This window comes from Scomber japonicus, chromosome 20, assembly GCF_027409825.1.
Source record: "Scomber japonicus isolate fScoJap1 chromosome 20, fScoJap1.pri, whole genome shotgun sequence".
Lineage (NCBI taxonomy): Eukaryota > Metazoa > Chordata > Actinopteri > Scombriformes > Scombridae > Scomber > Scomber japonicus.
Window position 1 is genome coordinate 13,844,593 of NC_070597.1, and position 23,491 is coordinate 13,868,083.

General features: G+C 40.6%; 1 protein-coding gene across 2 annotated transcripts; it reads left to right on the forward strand.

Moving 5' to 3' along the window:
• Positions 1–2,284: 2,284 nt before the first annotated feature.
• Positions 2,285–23,324, forward strand: dnmbp (dynamin binding protein). 2 transcript variants are annotated; one of them, XM_053340718.1, is made up of 14 exons: positions 2,285–4,274; positions 15,005–15,213; positions 15,932–16,031; positions 16,388–16,535; positions 17,769–17,786; positions 18,942–19,141; positions 19,257–19,387; positions 19,491–19,595; positions 19,741–19,869; positions 19,962–20,297; positions 20,451–20,639; positions 20,731–20,929; positions 21,033–21,700; positions 21,928–23,324. In XM_053340718.1, the coding sequence occupies exons 1-14, from the start codon at positions 2,468–2,470 to the stop codon at positions 22,111–22,113; spliced, it is 4,425 nt and encodes a 1,474-aa protein (XP_053196693.1). In that variant the 5' UTR covers positions 2,285–2,467; the 3' UTR covers positions 22,114–23,324. The 2 variants fall into 2 exon arrangements, with proteins under 2 accessions (XP_053196693.1, XP_053196694.1); XM_053340719.1 differs by having other exon boundaries at positions 19,962–20,294.
• The last annotated feature ends 167 nt before the right edge of the window (positions 23,325–23,491 follow it).

The window sequence follows — 23,491 nt, forward strand, 5'->3', positions numbered from 1 at the left end:
GTTAAAAATATGTTCCTGACAGTCAAATGTGATTCCTCAGTTTATTTAAAAAAAATGTACGATCAACTGTTTCAAAAGCAGGAGATTGAGTAGTAGAAAATAAACCAGATTTAGCCAGATAGCTAGTGTGAGTGGTAGTACTGGGGGACTAAAACGTTTCAGTGGCTGAGTCTTTGGCAGAGTTACAAAAACACTTTTTTGTTATATATGACATATGTATGACATGGGTATGCTTGTAAGTGCATCATGTAATTACTTGATATATCTATATATCTATAAATCATTGAAAAAATGTGCTTGTGATCATAAAGATTTTTGCACACTAATGCAGATATTTCTTTCTCTACCACATCATTGTGTTTCCTTTTTTCCCATTTAAGCTCTTTGACCTTCAGCCTCCTTTTAATTCTTTAAACCCACTATTAAAACGCCTCCCTCAACTTCCATGTCACCACAGCGTGATCTATTTAACACTGTTTTCAGGATCCGTTTCAGCTTCAAGTTTCCCTCAGTCAGTCTTGCAAACTGGGAGACTTCAAGGCTGCAGACAGTTTGATATATGACCTTATTCCTGGGCATCACAACACTTTTCCTAGATGTACTGAGATTTGATCAAGTGCTCGCTAGCTTCGTTTACATCAGCTAACAACCATGGAGAGGAATGCTTTATTTGACATTCCTACAGTTGACGCACGTACACAAACACACAGTTTCGGTCGTGTTGTACCACTGAAAGCTGAGATGTTTAACACTGATAATTAAACAGTCTTATGTAAGAAGAGAACAATGTCTAAGTAGGATTTTTATGCTTGCCTTACTGTGTGAAACTGCATGTGTTTGGCTGGTTCCCTGCAAAAGTGTGCATCTTAACAATGATATACATTATTTTTTTCTTTATGAAACAGCAAAAAATACACTCAGTTGGCTGAAATAACCTCTTGTTACAAAGTAATTTAGCTATTTTAGATATTTTGGTCCATTTCACTGGATTAACTTTAAAAAAACAATTTTTTTAATAGGAAACATTGTCGTGTACACATTGAGCCTTAAGTGTCTGTAAAGTTATTTATTTGTTACTTTGGGTGTTCATTGTTTCCATGAACTTGTTTCCATGTTATTTTATACCTGCACGTTTTCATTCCTGGTTTGTAATAAGGTCTGTCATGCGTGGGCTAACTTGATGCCAATTTAGTTAAATAAGGAAACTCATTTAACAGAAAGTTCAAATTGTGAAAATAACTATTGGCATTCAGGGAAAAAACAAGTGCCGGCTTCTAAAGGCATTTTAGATCACTTGAATTGATTGAAAAGTCACACTACCCATATTTTTGTGTCTGTGTATCCAGTGCATTTGAGTGTATGCAGTTCCTTTTAAATCTGTCCCTTTAGTGGCTGTCTCTTTTCATGGAGTGCAGGGGGAGGGATATATTATACTCAAGCTTTATGAATAGGCCTGAGTTTTTTCTCACACTGAAAGATCGTGTCGCTACTGTGAGTGAGGACAGTCATCAACAATAGCTCATTGTTCACACCAGCAACTACTTTTTCAGTTTCTGTTTTAATCAGGCTGTGTATCCTTCACTATCCACACTCATTCACTCACTCTATCCTAATAGTTTAATAAATCTCTTACTAAGATATTTCCTTCTTGTTGTTTTCTCACACTCCTCTTTCAGGAGGTCATTTCTCCAAAGAAGAAAACTTTTTTCAAACAAAATCACTTTGCTCCTCCCTGAAATGTAGAGCTGAGGTCAGTTTCTTGCACAGTTTCAGTTTGTCCACAGATATCATGGCCTTTGAACCAGCGTTGAAAGTTAGAATACCAAAGTTAGAGCTGGTTGTATACACAGACAGGAATGGGTTGCATTATTGCTTCAGCCACTGCAGCCAGCATTAATGACCTGTTGAACATGGCAGTGAAAACTACAGGAAATAGCAAAAACAGAGGAAACAGGATACAAGGAAGGATGGAGGATTGTTCATAGCAATGAAAATGGAGCATGTGGTGCCAAAGTCTGTAGCCCCTCAAAGGCAGATTTTAGTCTCCATCTTCCATCAAAGAAATATTTCCAGGCAGATTGTTTTCCTGCAAACAGAGCTACTAGCCAGTTGAAACAATGGGAGGGGCTGTTGGGCTAATCCTCCACTCATGTGACTCCACTGAATCATTAACCCAAGGAGGCCCCTCCCTACCTCCCCCCTCCTTCCACTATTCGCTGAGATGGCTGCGGGGAGGGTATGATTCAGTTACACTGAGGTCTGGGAGGTGCTTGGGCCAGGCAGTCCTGCTGAGGCAGTGGAGAGGAGACAGAGAAAACAAGTGGGAGAGTTACAGGCAATATGCCTGACAGGTGGGGTCTCCCACAGCGCTTTGTAATGGAATGCAGTACTTTGGAGAGAGAGAATAAGCCACGTTGAACAAGAAACTGTATCAGCTCCGGGAAGGCTGATTTAAACAGCAAGGACCATGAGGAGCCCGGTGGTTTATGGCAACCCAGTCATGTTTGGACCCGTGGATTGGAACTATGCAGCTGGCGCCCCGGTAAGGAGAGGGAAGAGTGTGGAGGAGTTGGGGGATGCTGGTTGGGTCAAAGAGAGAGAGAGGATGGCTCATCTTCAACAGCTACAGCAACTGCACCAACTGCAACTTCAGCAGCAACAGGTTGGATATCCTGGGTATGCAGCAGTTCCTCCTGGCCAGCCACAGGGACCAGTGATGGTAGCAAGTCCTGGTAACCCAATTCCAGGTCCAGGCTGCCCTATGCCAGTACATGGCAGCATGATGCCTGTTCAGAGACAAGCAATGGTGGCTGTAGGGGGGCCAATGCCATCTCATGTGCATATGCCACCCCCATGGCCAGTACAATGGGAGAACCAACCTCAAATTATACAGGGCAATATCTGCCCCCAACCCAGCTGGGAGAACGATGAACAGCACAAGGCAGCATTAAAAGAAAAGAGGCATCAAGGCCAGGATATTTACTTCCACCCTGCTTCAGAAGATGGTCACCTAAACTTGAGGATATCTGAAAGGAAAGGAAAACATTGTTTCTACCAGGGCCCAGAGGATAACAGCCACCAGGACTACAGCCGAGTGCCACAAGAAAAGGACAACAATGACTACAGAAGTCAAGAAGGACCTGGTCATTTTGATGACGATAGAAGAAGAAGGGACAATTACGTCAGAGAAAATGACCATGATGCTGAGCGTTATAGTCATAGGAGTCACAGAGACTACACAGAATATGACCATAAGGACAAATACAGATATAGGGATCATTATGACAAGAAATATGATCAACGCTATGATGACAGAGAGCAGCAAAATTATGACGACCAGAAACACAGGAAGCATGCTCTCAAAGAACATGACAGCTACAACAGTGAGTATGAAGACTACTATGATCATAAGGACACATATACTCGCAGAGACAGGTACAGGGACAGTGACCACTACTATGACCAAGATAGGGATTATTTTGACTCTAAAGAGCGTAATCGCTATAAAGAGAAGGACCACTACCAATGTAGAGAGGAGGACCGCTACTATGATGAGCGAAAACATATGGATCGTTACTATGACCAGCATGCAGAAGATCAGCATGACCGCAGAGAACATTTGTACAGAGACAGGGATGTTTATAATCGAAGGGGTGAGGAAACTTACTCCAGTAAAGGAAGAGGCCAATATGACTCTGACCTGGATGAGAACTATGGTCATAAGGAGAAGGACCACTACAGGTACAACAGATACAAGGATACAAGTGATGACAGGAGAGATGAGCAATACAACCACAGAAGGAGGGACAACTACAAAGCAAAGGAACACTATGAGCAGGGGGGCCTGGATCACTACGACCATGAAAGTGAAGACCGCCACAATCGAACAGACACTGAACTCTATGAATCCAGGGAAGGGGGACGTTCCCACTACAAACCCAGAGACAGATATCGAGATTTACGTTCAATATCCAGTGATCCGCGATATGAGGAATACCCTAAAAAAGATAGCAAGACACACTGTGAGGAGTGGGTTGAGCAGCAGAACCAGAAGCTGGCATTGAGGGAAATGCGCTCCTTTGAGGATCCCGTTATATACAGGCGCAGTGACGAGCAGGAAAAAGGATATGAGTCCAGTACTGGGAGTACGGGTACAAAACGTGGTCGCAAGCCTGTTTATGTTGGCTCCCTAGATCGCAACAGCTTCTACAGGAAGACTGCTCCAAGCGCCCTGCGAAAGTCACAGTTCGCCACTAACAGGAAGCAGAATCAAGGTAAACAGTGAGATTGTTTCATGTGAGACAAGGTACCCAAAGCATGAGGTTCTTACATCTGTGGGATCAATCCTAAATCTTATTTTTGGAGGGTTTACACCATTCTGCATTTAATCAGTAAGATGAAAGGCTTAGGTCGAACTTCACTTTACTGAATAGATCTTGAAATCATAGACAAGACATATGGTTCGAAAGAGTCGATGTCATTTGCAACCCTAGAAGATAAAACAGGATAGCCACAGTCTTTGGTGTCTCTTATCATTGATGACCTCCAGAGGTACTCCTCTAATCAATGCTGGGGGCTTCAAAGTGCTGACTAGCCAGACTATCCCTCCCTTCCTTAGAAAGTGTGTGTGTTTGTGTCAGTATCACCTATCTCACAGGAAGGTGAACTGTCAGGTATTTGTAGGCTTAAGAACCTGCAGGACAGGTCTTGTGGGTTTTTGTTTTCTGTCATTTCTTCTGTCTGCAGTTCTCCTGTTTGCTGCCATACTCTGCATCACATGCTTTGCTTTCCCATAACCTGTTTGTTCAGTTTCTGCGCGATTGAAAGTCTTTCACACTCTTGACTGTTTCCTTCAGAAAGGCAAACACTTAACACTTACACAAAATACATCTACACCAAAGACTGAAGTTAAAAAGTGAAGGATCTAAACTTAGAAATTAGCTGATAGTGTACTTCATATACAGATCTTATCTTTATTTACTATATACAATTCAATGTTACTCTTCAAATTCACTTGGAAAACTTCTCTATTCTATCTATTATTTTAACCTAAGTTTGGACTTTGTGATTGTGAGGCATGTCTTAAAAAGCATAGGGTGAAAGCAAAACCAAAGTGTGAGATCTAGAGCTGCGTACTGTGTAAAATTTGTTGACATCAAGTTTTGGCTATCTATGTTTTGGGGAACATAAACATATTTGAACCCTTTATTTAAGTAAAAACAAACTCCTTGCTCAGCGCATCAATGCAATTTAGACAACTTTGGCCAAGTTAAGTACAGTTTAAAGATGTTCTGTAAAGCAGGAAACTTCTTATCAAATTAGAGCCTAATAATCTGAACAAACACTCAATTCCAGCTTCCAGTACTTGCCACAGACACATTTTAGTCATTACTCAAAGTGTTAAGCCTCAGTAAAATCCTGATATCTCCTCTAATCGGAAATGGTCCAAAAGTTTGGACAAAATGCCTGAATGAATATAAACAGGGGGTGATGGGATGATTAGGGGTTCATCTAGTACAACGTCTGAAAATAGGTGTGTGCATGTGTGTGTGTGTTTGTGTGTCTTCATGAGGAATCGAAGAAAGAGAGAGCACTACTCAGGCTGAATTCATTGTGTCTGAGAAGAAGCAGGTGGCGCCCCATGACCCCTCCCCCAGTCAACTAAACACACACATACACACACTCACGGTCCACCTCGGCCCCCACCACACAACCAATTTCGGGAGTCCAAGTATTAATCCCTAGCGTCAGCATGGTGAGTGGATGGTGGGGGTCTGTCTGGTGCCAGGCGGTGGACAGCACTGCCCTGACTCCTTCACTCTGCAAGACTAGACTGATTGTGTGTGTGTGTGTGTGTGTGTGTGTGTGTGTGTGTGTGTGTGTGTGTGTGTGTGTGTGTGTGTGTGTGTGTGTGTGTGTGTGTGTGTGTGTGTGTGTGTGTGTGTGTGTGTGTGTGTGTGTGTGTGTGTATTTGAGTGACCCTTGGAGGCTTATTTTGAGAGATGACGCCATTTTTCAAAACACACACACACACATACACATACATGCTCACTTACTTCTGCAGTGTCTTGTCATCCTTTAATCTCGTTAAACTGTTTCAGCTCGGTCAGGGTTTTGCCCTGAGTACATCATTTGATTGCACGGCTAAAAACATTAGGCCATACTGTTGCAGTGCTTATTGGGCTTACGCAGTGATTCAGTGACATTGAGGTGATGGCTGAGGTTTTTTGAAATAGGTCTTAAAGTGTGTATAAAGGCCTTTGTCCTCATTAATCCTGTATTAGATGGACCTCTCTGGACCTGAAAAATCTATACAAGCTAGTAAACAGCAGCTGCTGATCAATGTTTTAGCTGACGTGTAACTATTACGGGTGATATAATTATGTGCGTATGTGCTGCATGTGCGTAGTCACAGACTAACATGTTATATGTCTGATATCATGAGCAATTTTTTGCATGAAAAGGTAGCTGAACAGTCTGTGTTGAATCTATTTAATGTTTCAGACAAACACAACACTGGTTATGGTCAAAGTCTTAAACTTCTAAAAAAACGTCTTCTGCTGCAGTGTTTGAACGTGTGTGTGTGTGTGTGTGTGTGTGTGTGTGTGTGTGTGAGTAAAGTGTCGTCATCCAGCTATGATCTGTAGTCAGCGTACTGTATGCTGTGTTGTTCCTTGTAATCCTTGAGCAGTCATTGCTATTGGTGGGCAGCATGGATGGAGGGTGGGTTGGGGGGGGGGGGGGGGTTAGGAGTTAAGACAGGAAATCTTGGACCAGATCTCAAAATGTTTGACAGCATTGCTCTAAAGTATCTTATCTCATTGCTGGCAAGGAAATTAGTCCAAAAGTCTGCATGAGTCATGTATTTGAGGGTTAATAGATAATTTCTACAATGGTGCAAATGTCATCTACATGTATGAATGAATACTGTTAAAATTCATTGCTAATCTGGTACATGGTAAATGATATTTCTCAGGTTAATGTTGAGTTTCACAAAAAGCCGTGTTCTATCATAGTGGAAGCTAATAATGTAAATAGTGTGTTTTGACGAATGTGTGGGTGCGTGCGCATACGTACTGAAGCACACATGTTAAGTCAACTCCATATGAAAGAGAGAGAGAAACGCAGATAACATTCAGATATGATCAACTCAAATAGTTGAGTTTGGTTCATCAGTCGGGTGTTACACTTATATTTGAAATTCTTGTGATAAGTATACTGAAATGCAACTTTCATAGCTGAGCCCCCTCTACATCTAATATGTATTTTTATATTTATCACTGTCAGCTTGTCAGCAAGTCTTGTGTCTGAAAGTAGGAACATTGATACAAACACAGTAACTCTGCTACAGGTAAGGGTTAGGTGAGGCTGCTGGCACCTGCATAAATAACAAGAATGCTCTTATCTGTGTTTTTTCTTTAGATAGAAGTGTGAGAAAAGACAAAGCCTTTTGATCTTTAACCTTTCCCATCAGAACTAGTTTCTTATAAGACATACATAGGTGTTGGTCATATAGCCGGTTTATGTATGGTTGTGGCTCCTTACTGTATTTGAATGTGAAATATAGATAAGTTTAGATGCAGTTTAACTATAAATGAGGCTCACAGTCAAATTCCATAAACAATGTCTTTTTTTATTGTTGTTGTCTAATTGTGCTGACCACACTGAACAACTAGTTGCTAATTACAGTACGTCACTCTATGTACGACAGTCTCTCTTCTTCATGCTGGCTGCCTGTCAGATAAGTGTGTTGTGTTTTTCTGTTGTGGTGAAACTCTATTTCCTCACTAGAGTTGTTTTCCCCCAGTTTCATCAGTATCAAACACCTGTGTCAGTGTTAGTGTATCATAGATAAACAAAGTTAAGCCTTCAGTTGTTTTAATGTTAATGTGTGGTAACGACTGCCGTCACTGTGGTTGCGAATGTTGATCCTGGCTATCATGAGATTATTTTAGGGAAGAAGTGTATTTACATATCCATACACATAGTGATCATGTCACTGTCCTCTGTGGTCAATCTTAAACACTAGTAGAATAAAATTAGTGTTGGTCCAATTCAGTTTATTGAATATTGCAGCACAGGGCAATAAAATAAAATTAGGTTACATTCTAAACAAAGTCACCTCCTATCGTGTGGCTCATAGTCTTGTTAGAGAGTGTTTAAGATTTTATCAACAATAAAATGAATTTGATATGGGGTAAGTCTTTTTTTAACACTCAAACTCAAGTCTCAGTCTTATTTCGTTATGGGAAAACACAAAAAGCCCCTAGGCAGATTTTAGTTGTAACCTGTCCTCCAATTAACATGACAACAGGTGTGGTTTCAGGGAACAAGTATTTTCCCACATCAGGAACCAAGGAAGTCTCGCAGGCAATAGTTAAAATATATAAAAAGAGATGTCATTCATTTTCATTTACATAATCAGCAGTATTTTATAAATGTGGATCTGTGACCATTTTAAGTATTAAAGTCTTTATTTTTACTGTGTTTTTGCACCACTGTGTATCTCTGATGCATGTTACCAATAGCCCCATTGTCCCCCTAACCCTCCATCAACTTAAAGACTGTACAGCTTTTTCGGTGAACAGGCCTCTCACTAAGTGGTTCCTCCTCCTCTGTGCACATATGCAAAACCGATGGCCTCCTGAAGTAATTACACATTGTTCATCACTAAAATGAGAAATTCCAAGGAAGCTTGAGATCACAGTGTACCTCCCGTTTGGTATGTCACATTGTCGCATCTTATTTATCCAACTAGTTAATTAAATTGTAGCCTTACCCACCTGGAAACAAGTAAAGCTGTACCTCAACATATGATTAGAGCGGGAGAAGTTTAGGGCTGGCTCTTCTTAATGACTCTTGTGGTTTAATTAGAGAACTGTAATTAGCAGAAATACTCAACGACATTACATAGAGGTTGCTGTGAAATTCTGCCAGAAGCTGGAATGTGACCTTTTGACATTTGTCCCTCGGAGATAAACAGGATGGTATGTTACTGAACAAGCTTCCCTATGTCCGTCATTTAAGTGACGCTTTGCTGGTGGTACAAAACAAAGACAAAGGGCCAAGAATATAGCCAAATAAAAGTCCCTATGTGCGTATTTAAATGGGTATTTTAGTTGCTTGTATATGTAAGATGTTTTGGCGCGTGCAGAGAAATGTATTTAGAGATTAAAAGAACACCAAGCTAACATGTTTAAGTGCCACAGCCTTTATGAGTCTTGCTAATATTTAATCTGCTTGTGCTGACATTGCTTTCTTAAACCAGTTACCAGCATTGTGGAGTTTTTTATTTAACCAGTATTAATTACAAGCCTTGACTTGCAGGTTGTCATGTAAATATTGTCGCAAGTGTCTTTAAGTTCAGCTTTTACTGCATGAACTTATTTTCAAGTAGCTTCATGTTCCAACTGAAAACACACACACACACACACACACACACACACACACAGAGTTACCCATGTGATCATTTCAGCAAAGTCACTCCCTGCTCTCCAAAACTTGGCTTGATATGAAGAGGGCCCCCGCTATTCTTGTTGCCACGGCGACTGTGCAGTCTGCTGTGAACTTTGGAGCAGAGCGCACACAGCGCTGATTGTGTCTGACCTTACAGCGCTGTGTGCAGGGCAAACTTTTGACTTTGTGTGGCTATTAATGCAGCATTCAAACTAGAGAACGTGAGAAGTTTTATTTGAAAGCTGGTTTTGCTGCAGCTGTGCGACAAAGCAACAGATCTTCTAAAGAAAGAACTTGTATTGGGTTTTCTTGAATGGTTTTGTGGATTATAAGAGAGTTAAAAAAGTGGGAAAAGTGCAAGTTAATTGGGGAGGTTTGAGGGCTAGATATTGAATGTAGGCATGATTATTTTGATAGAGTTCAGCCTGTTAGGGGTGGAGCCTAGTCAAGTGTCAGTAGATTGTGAAACATGATGCAGATTCATCACAAAACTGGACTAGACTGAACTGGACTTAGCCCTTCCTACTGCATTCAGCACAACCTTCACTCAGCATTGCTGTAGCCAAATTGGAGCTTATGTCTCAAAAATGATTCTTTGTATTAGAAAAGCAGCACCAGAGGAAACATGGGCGGATAAAACATATTTTCCTCTACAGAAAGTGCATTTCTGCAGTATGAAATTGCAATTGGATGTCTTTTAAACTAACCTCAATAAATTCAGCAAAACTCATATGACACACACACACACACACACACACACACACACACACACACACACGCACTCAGCATGTATAGTTGCTCACAAAATTGATATATCTAGCAACGTAACTGTGAAATAGGCTAACATACAGCTGCATTTGGGCAACAAGCAGCAGTAGTCCAGCTCCAGGTTTTATTGTCTGTCAAAGTGGTCATCCTCCCTGGTGTGTGTGCCTGTGTGAGTGTGTGTTTGTGTGTAATCATGGTGGGTTCCCATCCTTTCTCATGGTAATTGGAGCTCTGGAATGGAGTTTTTGCAACGGGACGCACAGTCCTCCACAAGGCTCAGGAGCTGAACTTTAGATTGACAATGGACTATCTTAGAATGGCTGTTGTGGTTTGAACTTCTGTATGTATGTGTGTGTGTGTGTGGGTGTGGGGAGGGGTGGTGCCTCTTTTTGAAGTGGTTTGAAGAAAGTCGCTAGCAGCAGGTGGGTGAAGCCTCATCATCTTCTCCTTTCTCCCTCCTGCTCTCGTTTTATTTGTCTGTGACGGAGTGAAAATATAGTTCTGTAAAATAATGTGAAAATTGGATTATACATTTCTCATGTTTGATTTGTGTTTTTACAGATGAGATTTCCATAAAGACAAAAAAAAAAGTCTATATATGAATGTGACCTCTTCGAATTAAAAATAGAGCTGCAATGATTCCTGGTCTATTGGCAGGAAATGAAATGGCATCTGAAGTTGTTTTTAGCTTCTCAAATGTGATGATTTAATTATTTTTTCTTTATCATGCTTGATACTAAACTGAATATATTTGGATTTTAGAATGTTTTTTTAAGACATAACATAACATTTGGACTCTTGGAAATTATATTTTCACTATTTTCAGACAATAATTTCTCAGATTACCGAAGAAAAAACTATCTGCAGATGAATACATAATGATATGGGACCACAGTTAAATTTAAATTCTTCTATAATTATGTATTTATTATAGCATGTGTTAAGGTTGGCCAAGCAAAAGAAAGTATAATAGTTTCAGGGCCATACTTTATGGATGGTCAAAACCTGAGCTGTACAATACTGGATATAATATAAATTAAATAATACATAAATCATATAGTGGGAGTATGTGATATTCAGGAATATAACAACAATAATCACAGTCTAACTAATCTAATTCATTGTGAAATCTTCATACATTCTCTGAGCTGTCATTTATTCCCCCTGATAACACCTTGTTTTATGTGAAATCCTTGATGACCTGTGCCAATGTATGTGTGGTGAGAAATGAGGCTTGTTTATAGTGTATATAGTTATTTTATAGTGCTATAATACACTCCCTGTTGTGATTGATACAGAAATCCAATTCTGAACTACTGTATAAGCTTACTGTCGAACATGATTCATAAGGTGAAGGGGAATCAGGAAGTAATTCCTCCTTCTTTTTTTTTGAAAATCATTTACAAATGTTTCCCTAGAAATGTCCAGGACCCTGTTCTAAAAAGCAGGTTTGAATTTTCTCTGAATAGCTTCGCCAAGAAAAGCACAAACCTCCCAAAATCTAGAGCAAGGACTTATGCAAAAAAAAAAAGAAAAAAAAAAAGAGCTGTTTCAGGGTTTACTCTGCAAAGGTATCCAGATGACTCAGTGAAACCTGTTTTTTTGGGACAGGTCCCAGCTCCACACCAGACTATATATTCCACCTGTTGAAGCCTGTGCATTACAAACAGTGACTTAGTAAAGAAAGAAAAGGCATTCAGTGTTTTAATCTTTTTTCTTTTACCATCATGAACAAAAAACTCCCAGCATTGGCAAAGCATGTGTTAGAGAAATGTTGTACTTTTTGATTAGCTTTGTACAATGCAACATTACCTCAAGATAGTGTGAGAACATTATGGCCTAATGTTAACACCAGAGCCTCACAGAAAGCCTTAACTTTTTACTCCCTGTGTGAAATGTTGTCAAAGTTACAGTATCCTTATTTCACTTCCTGTATATGCTGTTTGGTTCTTTTCAATAAGAGTCAACAGAAGGCTCAGTAAGCTTTTTTCACCAATTATTTTATCTGAACAGGATTCATACAAATGGATAAAGCATGTAACAGAGTAGTGGCATTAGAATAATTAAAATCATTCTGCAATTCCCATCCTTAATGGGTGAATAGAGAGAAAAGAGGTCTGTATCCTTTATTCTCTGTATTCATTAGACCATGTAAATTTCCACGGACATCACTTTGGTATTTATTAACATTGTGGAAGGTTCCAATCTACCCTCCCCTGCAAATAACATTATACAAAGTCTCACTGTTTTATTTTCCATGTTCTCTAATATGTGTAACCAGGTCAGCGTTTGAATGTAACTCATTTATTAACCCTCAAACCCCCTCAAACCCCCTGCAGAGTTATGATCCCTGCCTCGCTATGTCTACTGTATGTGTTTGCTTCCCATTAAAAAAAAGTAGATCACACCATACTTTGTGTATTTAAATAGTGTATAACCCTTAGGCTTGTTGTATGCTCTAGCACTTTGTTTTCAAAGGCCAACAAATGACATACACACCTGTATCTATTTAAACACTCCCTCAGTAAACTTGTTGAATGTTTTTGTGTTGAGATGAGATTACAAGAAGATTTGTTGGCAAAAAGAAAGTGATGAATTGCAGCTATTTAACGTATACTGGTTAACAATCAACAAGTGTTTACAGTCAGAGCACAGCTGTAAACAGTAATGAAATAGCTGCAGATTGAGATCATATGGCTCTCTATATGATACCTGTTGGTGATGGATAGAAAACTGAGCAGGTCCCAGTTCATCTCTGTGATATTCTGACTTTCTGTACCTGTATCATTCAAAAATAGTTTAGAAACTCTGATTGAATTTACTGGCGGGATATCAGCAGCAGACTGTTGTTTTGTACGGCATGATAAGTCTCTCTGATTATTGGCATCCAGTCACAGGTGTGTGATTCAGTACTGAATAGTGACATGTATTGAAGGATTGTTATAGGGGTGTTCCCTGTGCTTGCTGCTAACTGAGATGCACAGCCAAATATTTTCACCTAACTTAATGTGCCCCTGAAATACTGTGTATACTTGTTTGAAAGGCCTAAAGATGTGTATACTATATTTTGGTGTGTGTGTGTGTGTGTGTGTGTGTGTGTGTGTGTGTGTGTGTGTGTGTGTGTGTGTGTGTGTGTGTGTGTGTGTGTGTGTGTGTGTGTGTGTGTGTGTGTGTGTGTGTGTGTGTGTGTGTGTGTGTGTGTGTGTGTGTGTGTGTGTGTGTGTGTGTGTAAAAGACCTACATGATTGCACTTCATACAACAAAGAAAAGTGGAATTCCAATAGAAGTGGGTCAAAATCTGGTCATGCAGTTTCACAGGTTGCCTATAATGGAAATGGCTGCGCATTAAACCATGAGAAGTGGAGCATATGATGCTGTTGTGTGTATGTGTGTGTGTGTATGCGTGTTGTAGAGGATCAAACGTGGGAATGAACCGATTGATTCTAATTAAAAGCAGAGTCTTTTGTTTTCCATCTCTCTTTTGTTTTGCATTGTATGACTTTTAAAAACCCATTAGTTGAGCTACTTTTTCATCAGTAGGCAAAGGCTAGAGCGCTGGTAGTTGGAAGAGAAATATTGGTGCAGGAAAATATGGTGCAAGCGATGAGAAAAGCTCCTTTGAGTCGAGCTTTAGCCAAGTCACGTGAAGAGAGAGGGAGAGAGACAGAGAGAGGGTTGAAGTCAGGGTGGGCAGGCAACAAAGTGGGCAGGTGGCTCAAGGATCAGGCACACACTTTTTCAAAATGTAAAAAAGCTGTGGTTTTAATTTTGGTGATGTTTTAATATTATCGTGAAAGTTTTGTATTTAAAACGGTTACACAATTGCTTTATGTAATTCACATAAAACTGTAACTGTAAATGTCGTAGCAGAGTTAACTTCGTCAGTCTCTGCCAGCATCTATTCAAGAAGCAAGGGTGACGTCATCAGTTAACACAACACAGTGCAGACTGCTGGAATATTACAGATACCTTTTTATATATTTAAATAAGCTCAACATACCAAAGCAAAAGAGCACTGCTTTATTTGTGGTACCACCTGTTAGCACCACAAATAACCTAAAATCTTGTTCGACCCACTGAGAACTAAAGGATCCACTCACATATACAGCAGCAGTAGTCATTTTTATATGCAGTCCAGCTGTCTTTGTTACATTTTATACAACATGTATGTGCTGCACTGCACACATTGGTCCTGGTTCTTTCTCATCACTCCAGTACTCTCATCCCCTCTGTCCCTCTCTCTTACTGCCTCTTATTTAATGTCTGCCCGTCCCCTGAGAGCCTCTATGTCTGTAGTTGCTGTCACAGGCCATTGTGCCACACACAAAGAGCCTGAGTCCACTCCAGTTTTGGGTCCATTCATAAAAAGCACTGGTGCATGAACCAGGCTCTCCCTCTAGCCCCAGGCATCTCCAGAGATCAGCCCTCTGCGAGTGATAGCAGAGACATTGATCAAAAGCTAGCCAGACAAGACGAGGAGTAAAGGCTGGACCGGGGTGGGTGGGCAAGAGTGTGTTTTGTTACAAATGAATGGAGATGTGGCCTGGCTTTTTTTCATTTATCTCTCTCCTGTTTTAGACATTATCTTTACAATAACCACTTTTCTGTCACTTCTTTGCTACAATAAGCTTCATATTTATGCCAGTATTTGGCAACGAATGAAGAGATATTGATAAGTTTGAGAGGAAACTGGTACATTTGACGTTTGACATTGACTTTTGGGGAGATCGGTTAAAGCTAAATCTTTCTCCTTTCCTGATTCCCCCCCCCCCCCCCCCAGAGATGACGCTCCTGTCGTCCCAACCCAAATCATTGGAGCCGGCCTCGGCCTCGGACGCGACCCCTGCCACCGGCACAGAGGATCCTGAGCTAAGGATGCTGGAGAAGAGGGCCAAGGTCATCGAGGAGCTGCTGCAGACTGAGAAGGACTACATCAAAGACCTGCAGATGTGTGTGGAGGAGATCATCGAGCCAATGCAGAAGAAGCAGGTGAGGACATGTTGTGAACATGATGTGGCTGAATTAAAACATGCAAGGGCTTCAAGAGAAATGAGTCAAAATGGATGAGCAGGAATGGAGAGGTGTTTAAGTAAGATATTCTCCAACAGAAACAATTTTACAGAGATAATGGAGGCCAGAAAATGCTTAGAAGAAATAGAAGGGAGCCGTTTACTTACACATTAGTATCCTGATTTTGAGCCTTACCGTCAGTTTGATCAAATTTAGAACATGGAACATGGAAAATCACATGAACGTAAACTACAGTCTAACATTACTCTGACTGGGTGGGTTCTGCTGCAATTACTACTTTGCTGAATTTCACTTCTTCATCTAGTTTTCAGTAATAGAAGAAGATAGCAACTGTAAAATTCATCTCATGCATAGCTACTATCAAACTTTTATTTCTGCATGACCATCATCACTGACACGCACACATATAGCTTTACTGACTAACTAGTTCCATTAATTAATGAACACACCCGCGAACATGGCAGAGACTTATCACAAATCTGTTGAATCTTACAATCCCTACTCCAGCTAGCTTAACCAAGTTTCTGAGACCAGGAAACCACATGCACAAAACATAACAGGATACACCAAAAATAACATAATCATAACATGACATGTTTTTTGGCTTTGTCTTATCAGCTCACATAGAATAAGTGTTATCACCATTTTAACACTTTAATATCTGTCTTTTCTAAAGGTGAAGAATGTGGACTTTGATGGACTCTTCGGCAACATCAACTCTGTGATTGACCTGTCGCAACGCCTCTTTGATACACTGCAGGACACAGACTCTATTGGTAAGGAGTGGTGTCCTGTGATGCAATTGTTTCACCCACGGTCCAGTCGACGGCTGATTAAACATATTATTGGTTGAATAAAACTTTGAACGCAGTTTGAAATGAGCTGCCATTACAGGAAGCAGACTGAGGGTTAATTATTTGAATAAATGTTTGATTTATTGTTGTGTTCAGTGGAAATTTGAAAAAGAAATATGAATTTGCTCCCAAACTGTTTTGTCAGTAGGCTACTAATTGGTCTGACTTGGTATATCTGATTCATTTTTGTATTAGTAAAACATTTCCTCTTTTTTCTATACCTGTTTTCAACTTTAATTAAACACATGGCATCACCTTTCTGTATCCTGTGCTCTTAGGAAAGGTATTTCTGGACTTCAAAGTAGAGCTGGAGGAGGTGTACAAGATCTACTGCCAGAACCACGATGATGCCATCTCTCTGCTGGAGAGCTACGAGAAAGATGAGCACATCCAGCGTCATGTGTTGGAGAGCTTGGAGAGGCTGAGGTGAGTCACTATGGAGAGAAAATGTATGAGAAGGGGTTAGTCAGTAGTTTTACATTTCAGCATTGTGACTTGTATAACAAAAAAAAACCTAGATCATTCACTTTGTTGCATGTGAGTGACGAGAAATGTGCATGTTTGTGTGTGTAAAAGCATGAAAACAACCCCAGGAGTGACTGCTAATACAAATAGAAGTAAAACGTTAACTGTAAAGAACCGTTGTTTTAAAATGTAACTGAGTCAGCAGACTTTGGACTTTGACTTTTAAGACATTTAGTTTCATTCTGTCGTCACAGTATATGTTTTGTTTTGAAATAATCTTGTTGTTATGGAGATCAAGCAACAGCTTGGTTTCCTGTTAGCTAGTATTCACTTAGCTCATTAATTTATGACAGGGTGTTTTGGACTTTGAAGCGGATGTGTAGGCATGTTATGAGACACAGAGTCAATCTTTAGACAAAAGAGACACTTTCAGTCTGAAACATATTTGCATTTAAAATGGTCCATTTTCGTTTAAAGGCATCTTACTACTTTTTACTTGTACATTATATGTGTGTTTCATTTCATGGTTTTTCTGTAGACTTCAGTCATGTGAAGCAGTTAGAGAATGTGACCTGCCTGGTTTCACCTGTCTGGTTTCACTGCCATTGACTCAGACACTTGAGTTGACACTGCTGTGTCGCTGTGAAATAAAGTCATGAATTCATGTTTGAAGATAAACATAGGTTTTGTTTGACTGATAGCTTGAGGAAAAAAAACATGATGGTTCCAAGAACACATTTTCGTAAACAAAAGGAAAAGGATGACAAAGTTTGCACACTGCCAATCCCTTGTTGACAAGAAGTTGATTTTTCTCTCTGAAATCCAGCTTTTCTAGTCACTTCAGAGTTTTTAGCCTCTTCTGTTGCAGCCTATTCAGCTTTTAAAAGGTCATGTGTGCTTGTTGAAACTGTTAAAAAAAAGTTTTACTGCTACATTGGGTGTCCATCCAGGTTTAAGAGCAAATTCACAAAACAAAACTTTAACCACAAGTGTAGTTGTCTTGACTGTTTTATTGACTGCAAAGTCAAATTCTGTGAAACGAGTTGGTGGACAAGCAAACGCTCCCTGTATCTTTTTTTAATTAGAATTTTATAATTCAGAATTGAAGACTTCATGCAAGTTGTCATCAGATCATAGGCTTATAAATCCTGTTTTTGTTATCTTTCTATCTCTCTCCATCCGTTCCTTCAACAGGGCCATATATCGAGAGTGGTAAGTCTCCATAAAGAGTGTTGCCATGATTTCCAGCATGAGAATCATCTTGACCGCATGCCTCTTGCTCACTAACAACCCTTGAAATGTGTGTGTGTGTGTTTTACTATGTGTGACATCTAAAACTCCAACTCTGTGCGGGCTCTAAAAGACTCTAAAAACTTGTGCTGCCACATAAGGCCATTTCACTTTCCTCCCCTGGATTGAGATGGACTCATATTCATATTCTGTTGTTTGTGTTTGCATGTGTGGATTGTATGCTTTTGTTGTGAGGAGAAATATTCAATAAGTCAGTGACCCCTTCCTCTTCCCCTCTTGTACTGTATGGATAAGTAAAGGATTGATTGATCCTGGGAAACACATCTAATGCCATCTTCTGGACAAAAACAGCAACAGCAGTTTAACAGTGACAGGTGTTTCAATATTATTCAAAAATCATCAGTAAAGGGATCTTTTTCTCAATATTACGAGTTGATTTTTTTTTTTTTGGTGTTACAAAGATTTGCAGATACTTGCTTGCAGACCTGGAGAAAATGAGGGAAATTAAAATCCACCTCAAACTCCTTAAACATGTAGATTTTCCACTAAGTGAAAACTCTCTGTACAGACATGTTTTAATATTTAGACTTGAAAATTAGTTTCCCTGAACAGTTTTCCTTTTACATTTGCAAATAAATATCTCAAATCAAAGTTTTTATTAAGGATGTGTTTTGTAAGAAATGAGAGCAGATCTTTTTGAGGTGGAGTTGATGCTGAGATGCATCATGTGTTGGCTGAAAACAGTCATATTAAGCAGTTGTATTGGTGCATTTCCTAAATTAATTCACTCAGTTTAGCGTTAAGCTGTGCGAGCTGTTTGTCCTCCCAGGTTGCATTAGAACTAAGCAAATCAATATTGTTTTACATATTGTGCCTTCCCTGTTCTTTGTTGTCTCCCTGAAATGTATGTGCCATCATCAGAATATGTGTGTGTACACATATAATGGTGGCTACATATCATTTCAGTCCACATAATAGAAACATGTTTGAACTTGGGAAGAAAACATTTCATGTCAACATAAGTCATGCCCCGACACATAAAATCTCTCTCATATGTCACATGCTTTTGTTTTCCTCTCATCAAAACATTACCTGCCATTTCTGTCACTTTTTCAGGGGGAAAACAAATTACATCAACCTTGGCTCTTTCTTGATCAAGCCAGTGCAGCGAGTGATGCGTTACCCACTGCTGCTGATGGAGCTGCTGGGGGCCACGCCAGAGAGCCACCATGACCGGCCCCAGCTGACTCAAGCTCTGCTGGCCGTCAAGGAGATAAATGTAAACATCAACGAGTACAAGCGCAGGAAGGACCTCGGTAAAACCCCCCCTCGCCCCCCTCATTAACTTTACCTCTCTTTGTTTATGATTACTACTTCGCCAGTACAAGCTCTGGACCGAGTTTCTTATCTGTTCTCTTCTGCTGTCCACAGTGGTTAAGTACAGGAAAGGCGACGAAGACACATTCATTGACAAGATCTCCAAGCTGAGCATGCACTCCATTATCAAAAAATCCAACCGAGTCAGCAGCCACCTAAAGCACCTCACAGGAATTTCACCACAGGTACATTTTTGCTCCAAGATGAGTTCATATTAAGGTTAAGAGAAGACTATGTGAGTGTTCTGAATAAAAACGCATTTGAATCTAACAAATATATTCTTCACAGATTAAAGATGAAGCATTTGATGAGGCTGAAAAGCGATTCAGGCTTCAGGAGAGACTCATCAAGTCTTTCATCAGAGATATTTCCTTGTACCTGCAACACATCAGGGTAAGAGAACTTCACCTCTATCATTTGAAAAGCTCTTTAAATATTACAATACATTAATTGTATCTGAGGTATTGGTGCACTGCATTTATGAATATTGTTTTATTTTGTATGGAAGGATTCTAATTGTTAAAATATCTATCTTCAGGAATCTGCATCCGTGAAGGTCCTGGCAGCCATCAGTTTCTGTGATATCTACACAGAGCGAAGTATCCTGGACCCCGAGCGTTTCCAGAGGGCTCACCGCAGCATCAGTGACAAACAATTCACAGACTTTGTAAGTTCTGCTTTAGCTCAGTCAGTTGCTGTAGAAGTGTGTTTGACATGACTTCTGATCACCTTCCTCTCCTCCTCTCCTCCCCTGAGTAGAAGGAACGCACAGAGGCCTTAGTCATCAACCCACTCACCCAGCTGCTCCTCATGTTTGCGGGGCCCCACAAACTCATCCAAAAACGCTTTGACAAGCTGTTGGACTATGACAACTGCAAGGAGCGCGCTGACCGCCTTAAGGATCGTCGTGTCCAGGATGAGCTGCAGGTGGCACGCAACAACTATGAGGCGCTCAATGCCCAACTTCTGGACGAGCTCCCCAAGTTCCACACTGCGGCAGAGGAGCTGTTCACTGGCTGTGTGAGGGCTTTCTCTCAATCCCAGAAGGATTTCATGAAGACAACACTTGGAGAGCTGAAGCCCCTCCTTCAGGTTGTGAGTGTGTCTTTGTTTATTGGTTTTTGAAGAGCGTTGGTGGCTTAAATCTCATCTTTTTCATGCTAAAAATATTACACCTCCATTCCAAATGTATTAGTAACTGTAATCTGTTATTAACCCAGATTTTTTCTTTTTTACATCTGTCTCCAGTTTTCTCGCAAAGCTGGCACAGAGGGCAACCTGATCGCGCAGTTTCAAGAGGAGTATGGCCGTGTTCTCCAACTTCTGCAGAGTTTTAGTTTCTGTCCGGAGAATCTGCCTCCAGCCGCCACCACGAAAAAAACCTTTGAGAGGAAGACTCTGGAGAAGCAGACCTCCAAAAAGCAACTGCAAGGGCCTGTGAGTTGAACTGAAATCCCACCTCCTCCCTATCATATTTTTCTAATGCTTGAGAAGAATAATTCAGTAATGATGAGTCTTGTCCTTTCAGCCCAACCACATCCTGCAGACCGATGAGCACCGTGCAGGGCTTCTGGTACGCTATGGCCCTGAGAAACTCTTCCAGGCTGAGAGGAACTTCAATGCAGCCCAGGATCTGGATGTGTCTATACTAGAGGGGGACCTTGTGGGTGTAATCAAGCAACAGGACCCCATGGGTAGCCACAATCGCTGGCTTATTGATACTGGAGGTGGGTAGTAATTTAATATCTTCACCTTCTAACAACATAGGAAATAATTGTTGCAGCAATATAATTAATTTCCATGTCTTATCTTGCTTTTCTTGATTTGCAGTCAACAAGGGTTTTGTGTACAGCTCCTTCCTCAAACCTTACAACCCACGCAGGAGCCAGTCAGATGTGTCCATCGAGAGTCAGTCGTCCAATGAGTCTGGCTACGGTGGCTCCTCCCCTGTTTTTTCCCGCCAGAACAGCAACAGCACACTGACCTTTAACCAGGAAACAGCCACCGTCAGCTTTTCAACTTCACAGCCTCAAAGTCAATCATCACCACACCCTTCGCTGGACTCCGCCTCCTCTCGTAGGAGTCACCACAGAGATCCACCGAACCCCGACACTGTCAGTCAGAGCAACTCCATAAACTCGTCACCCCGAAATCTTTCAAACCGCAGGGACTTCTCAGACCAAACGCACCGAAGTTCCCCCAGTCACAGAGACACAGAGCCCTCCTACCGAAACTCGGGCAGTCAAAGAGACTCATATGACATGACTCACGCGAGTCAGAGCAGCCACAAGGAGACGTCAGACTTCTATGACACAGACTCTTGTTCTTCACTCAGAAACAACCGTTCGCAGCGGTATGGACACACAGACAAAGCCAACAGTTCATACCAGTGGAGAAATGGAGATAACGGTGCCCAGAAGAAGTCTGCCCACTCCCAAGATGAGTACATTGAGCCGGATCCAGAACCAGAACATGACAGTGAATTAGATGGTCATCAGGTAAGATTTTGTTTGAGTAATATGATGTATTTGTGTTTATAATCAGAAATACATTTACCATACCATACCATGGGCAGACAGTTTATTTTCAAGTTATTAACTATTAATAATAACATTTTTATTCTGATTTTTCAGTGTACTCAAGCAGCAAAAAAAGGTCATTCTGATTGAAATGTTTAAAAACACAAAGTAATCATGACTGTGTTTTTCTTTCTCTGTTTTTCCAGATATACTATGCCCTCTATTCCTTCAATGCACGTTGCGCCAATGAACTGAGCATCTCAGCCAACCAGAGACTGCGTATACTTGAGTTCCAGGACATGAATGGCAACGGTGACTGGTGGCTGGGGGAGGCCGGAGGCCGACGAGGCTACGTGCCTTCCAACTATATTCGCAAATCAGAATATACATGAACAATTTGAACCAAGTGCTGATACATGAGACTGTACTGCAATCACACTGCGAGCGCACACAGAACAAAAAGGCAAACAAGCATCTGGACACATGGTGACTTATTTTTTGATCTGTTGTCATGGAGTTTGAAAGTGAAAAAGACTGACTAGTGCTGCTGACTCCTCAAAGTTAGCATTATATGCCTATATTTATAGATCTTTTTATATTATTTTTACTTACTGGAAACTGCACCCTACCCCCTCTCGTTTCCAGTGAAAAACCTGTGAATTGCACCAGGATTTTGCCATATTCTCTGGGGCTAAAGACAATGAATGGTATGCTTAAAGGCAGAATGAGTAAGATTTGTCAGTAGCGGTTTGTAAACACAACATTCAAAGTTGGCCCCACCCCCCTTAGCTTGACGACACCAGAAGTGCTACGCTGCCGTGCAGCGCTATGTTGCTACGTTTTCCTGCCCTCACACCCTGTGTGCTGTTGGCCAAAGCTTGGCGCTTAGAAATGTCCCAAACACGGCAAAATAATAAGAAAATACAGGCAGAGGGCATTGTCTCTGCAGATACACACACTGCCACACTCCTCTAGTGGGTGATGACTGTTATACATTGTTATTTTAGGAAAATCCTGCTCATTCTGCCTTAAAAAGGATAGTCTTAAAGGTTAGCACATTGGGAGATTGCAATGGAAATGTGAATGTTTTGGGTTCAAACTGGTTCTTCTAAACTGATATCACTTAGTATGCCGACAGACTGACCTAAACACTGTGTTAATGACATTTTCTGCATGTGGAATGCATACATTTATACTCAACAATCAAAGTGTGAAGCACTTAATTATGAATCAATGGTTGCAGGTTTGAAGTGTCTGTGGGGACGCCAACAAGAGTTTGGAGTGTTGTATGACATTGATAACAACCATATGAATTTAAAGAATATAACCAAGTTGAATGGCATATGACTTATGGTTTACAAGCACTCCCCTTGACCTTTTTGTCAGTAACCTGAAAACTTTTTTTACTGGTTTGACACTGAGCAAACAGGTGATGACCTGTAAGAAGAGGTTAACGAACAGGGAGAGCGAGTTTGTAGTCTGATCTCAACTCTACATGCTCCCCATGTACATTATATATAGTGATGTATATTGAGAACATGCTATTGCACCCACTGTAAAGTGATCACTGTTTGAATAAAAAAACAGCTCTGCTGACAAATTAGACCAGTGTTCAACAGATTGTTTTGTTTGTTTGTTTTCCCTCTGTCATGTGAACAATCAATGTTTGCACTCTGTTGTAAACATTCTTGTCTCTGTGCTACATATTTTAGGGGTATTTGTAGGGCTATTAATGGCTATGTTATGTCTGTCATCAGTAGATATCAGAAA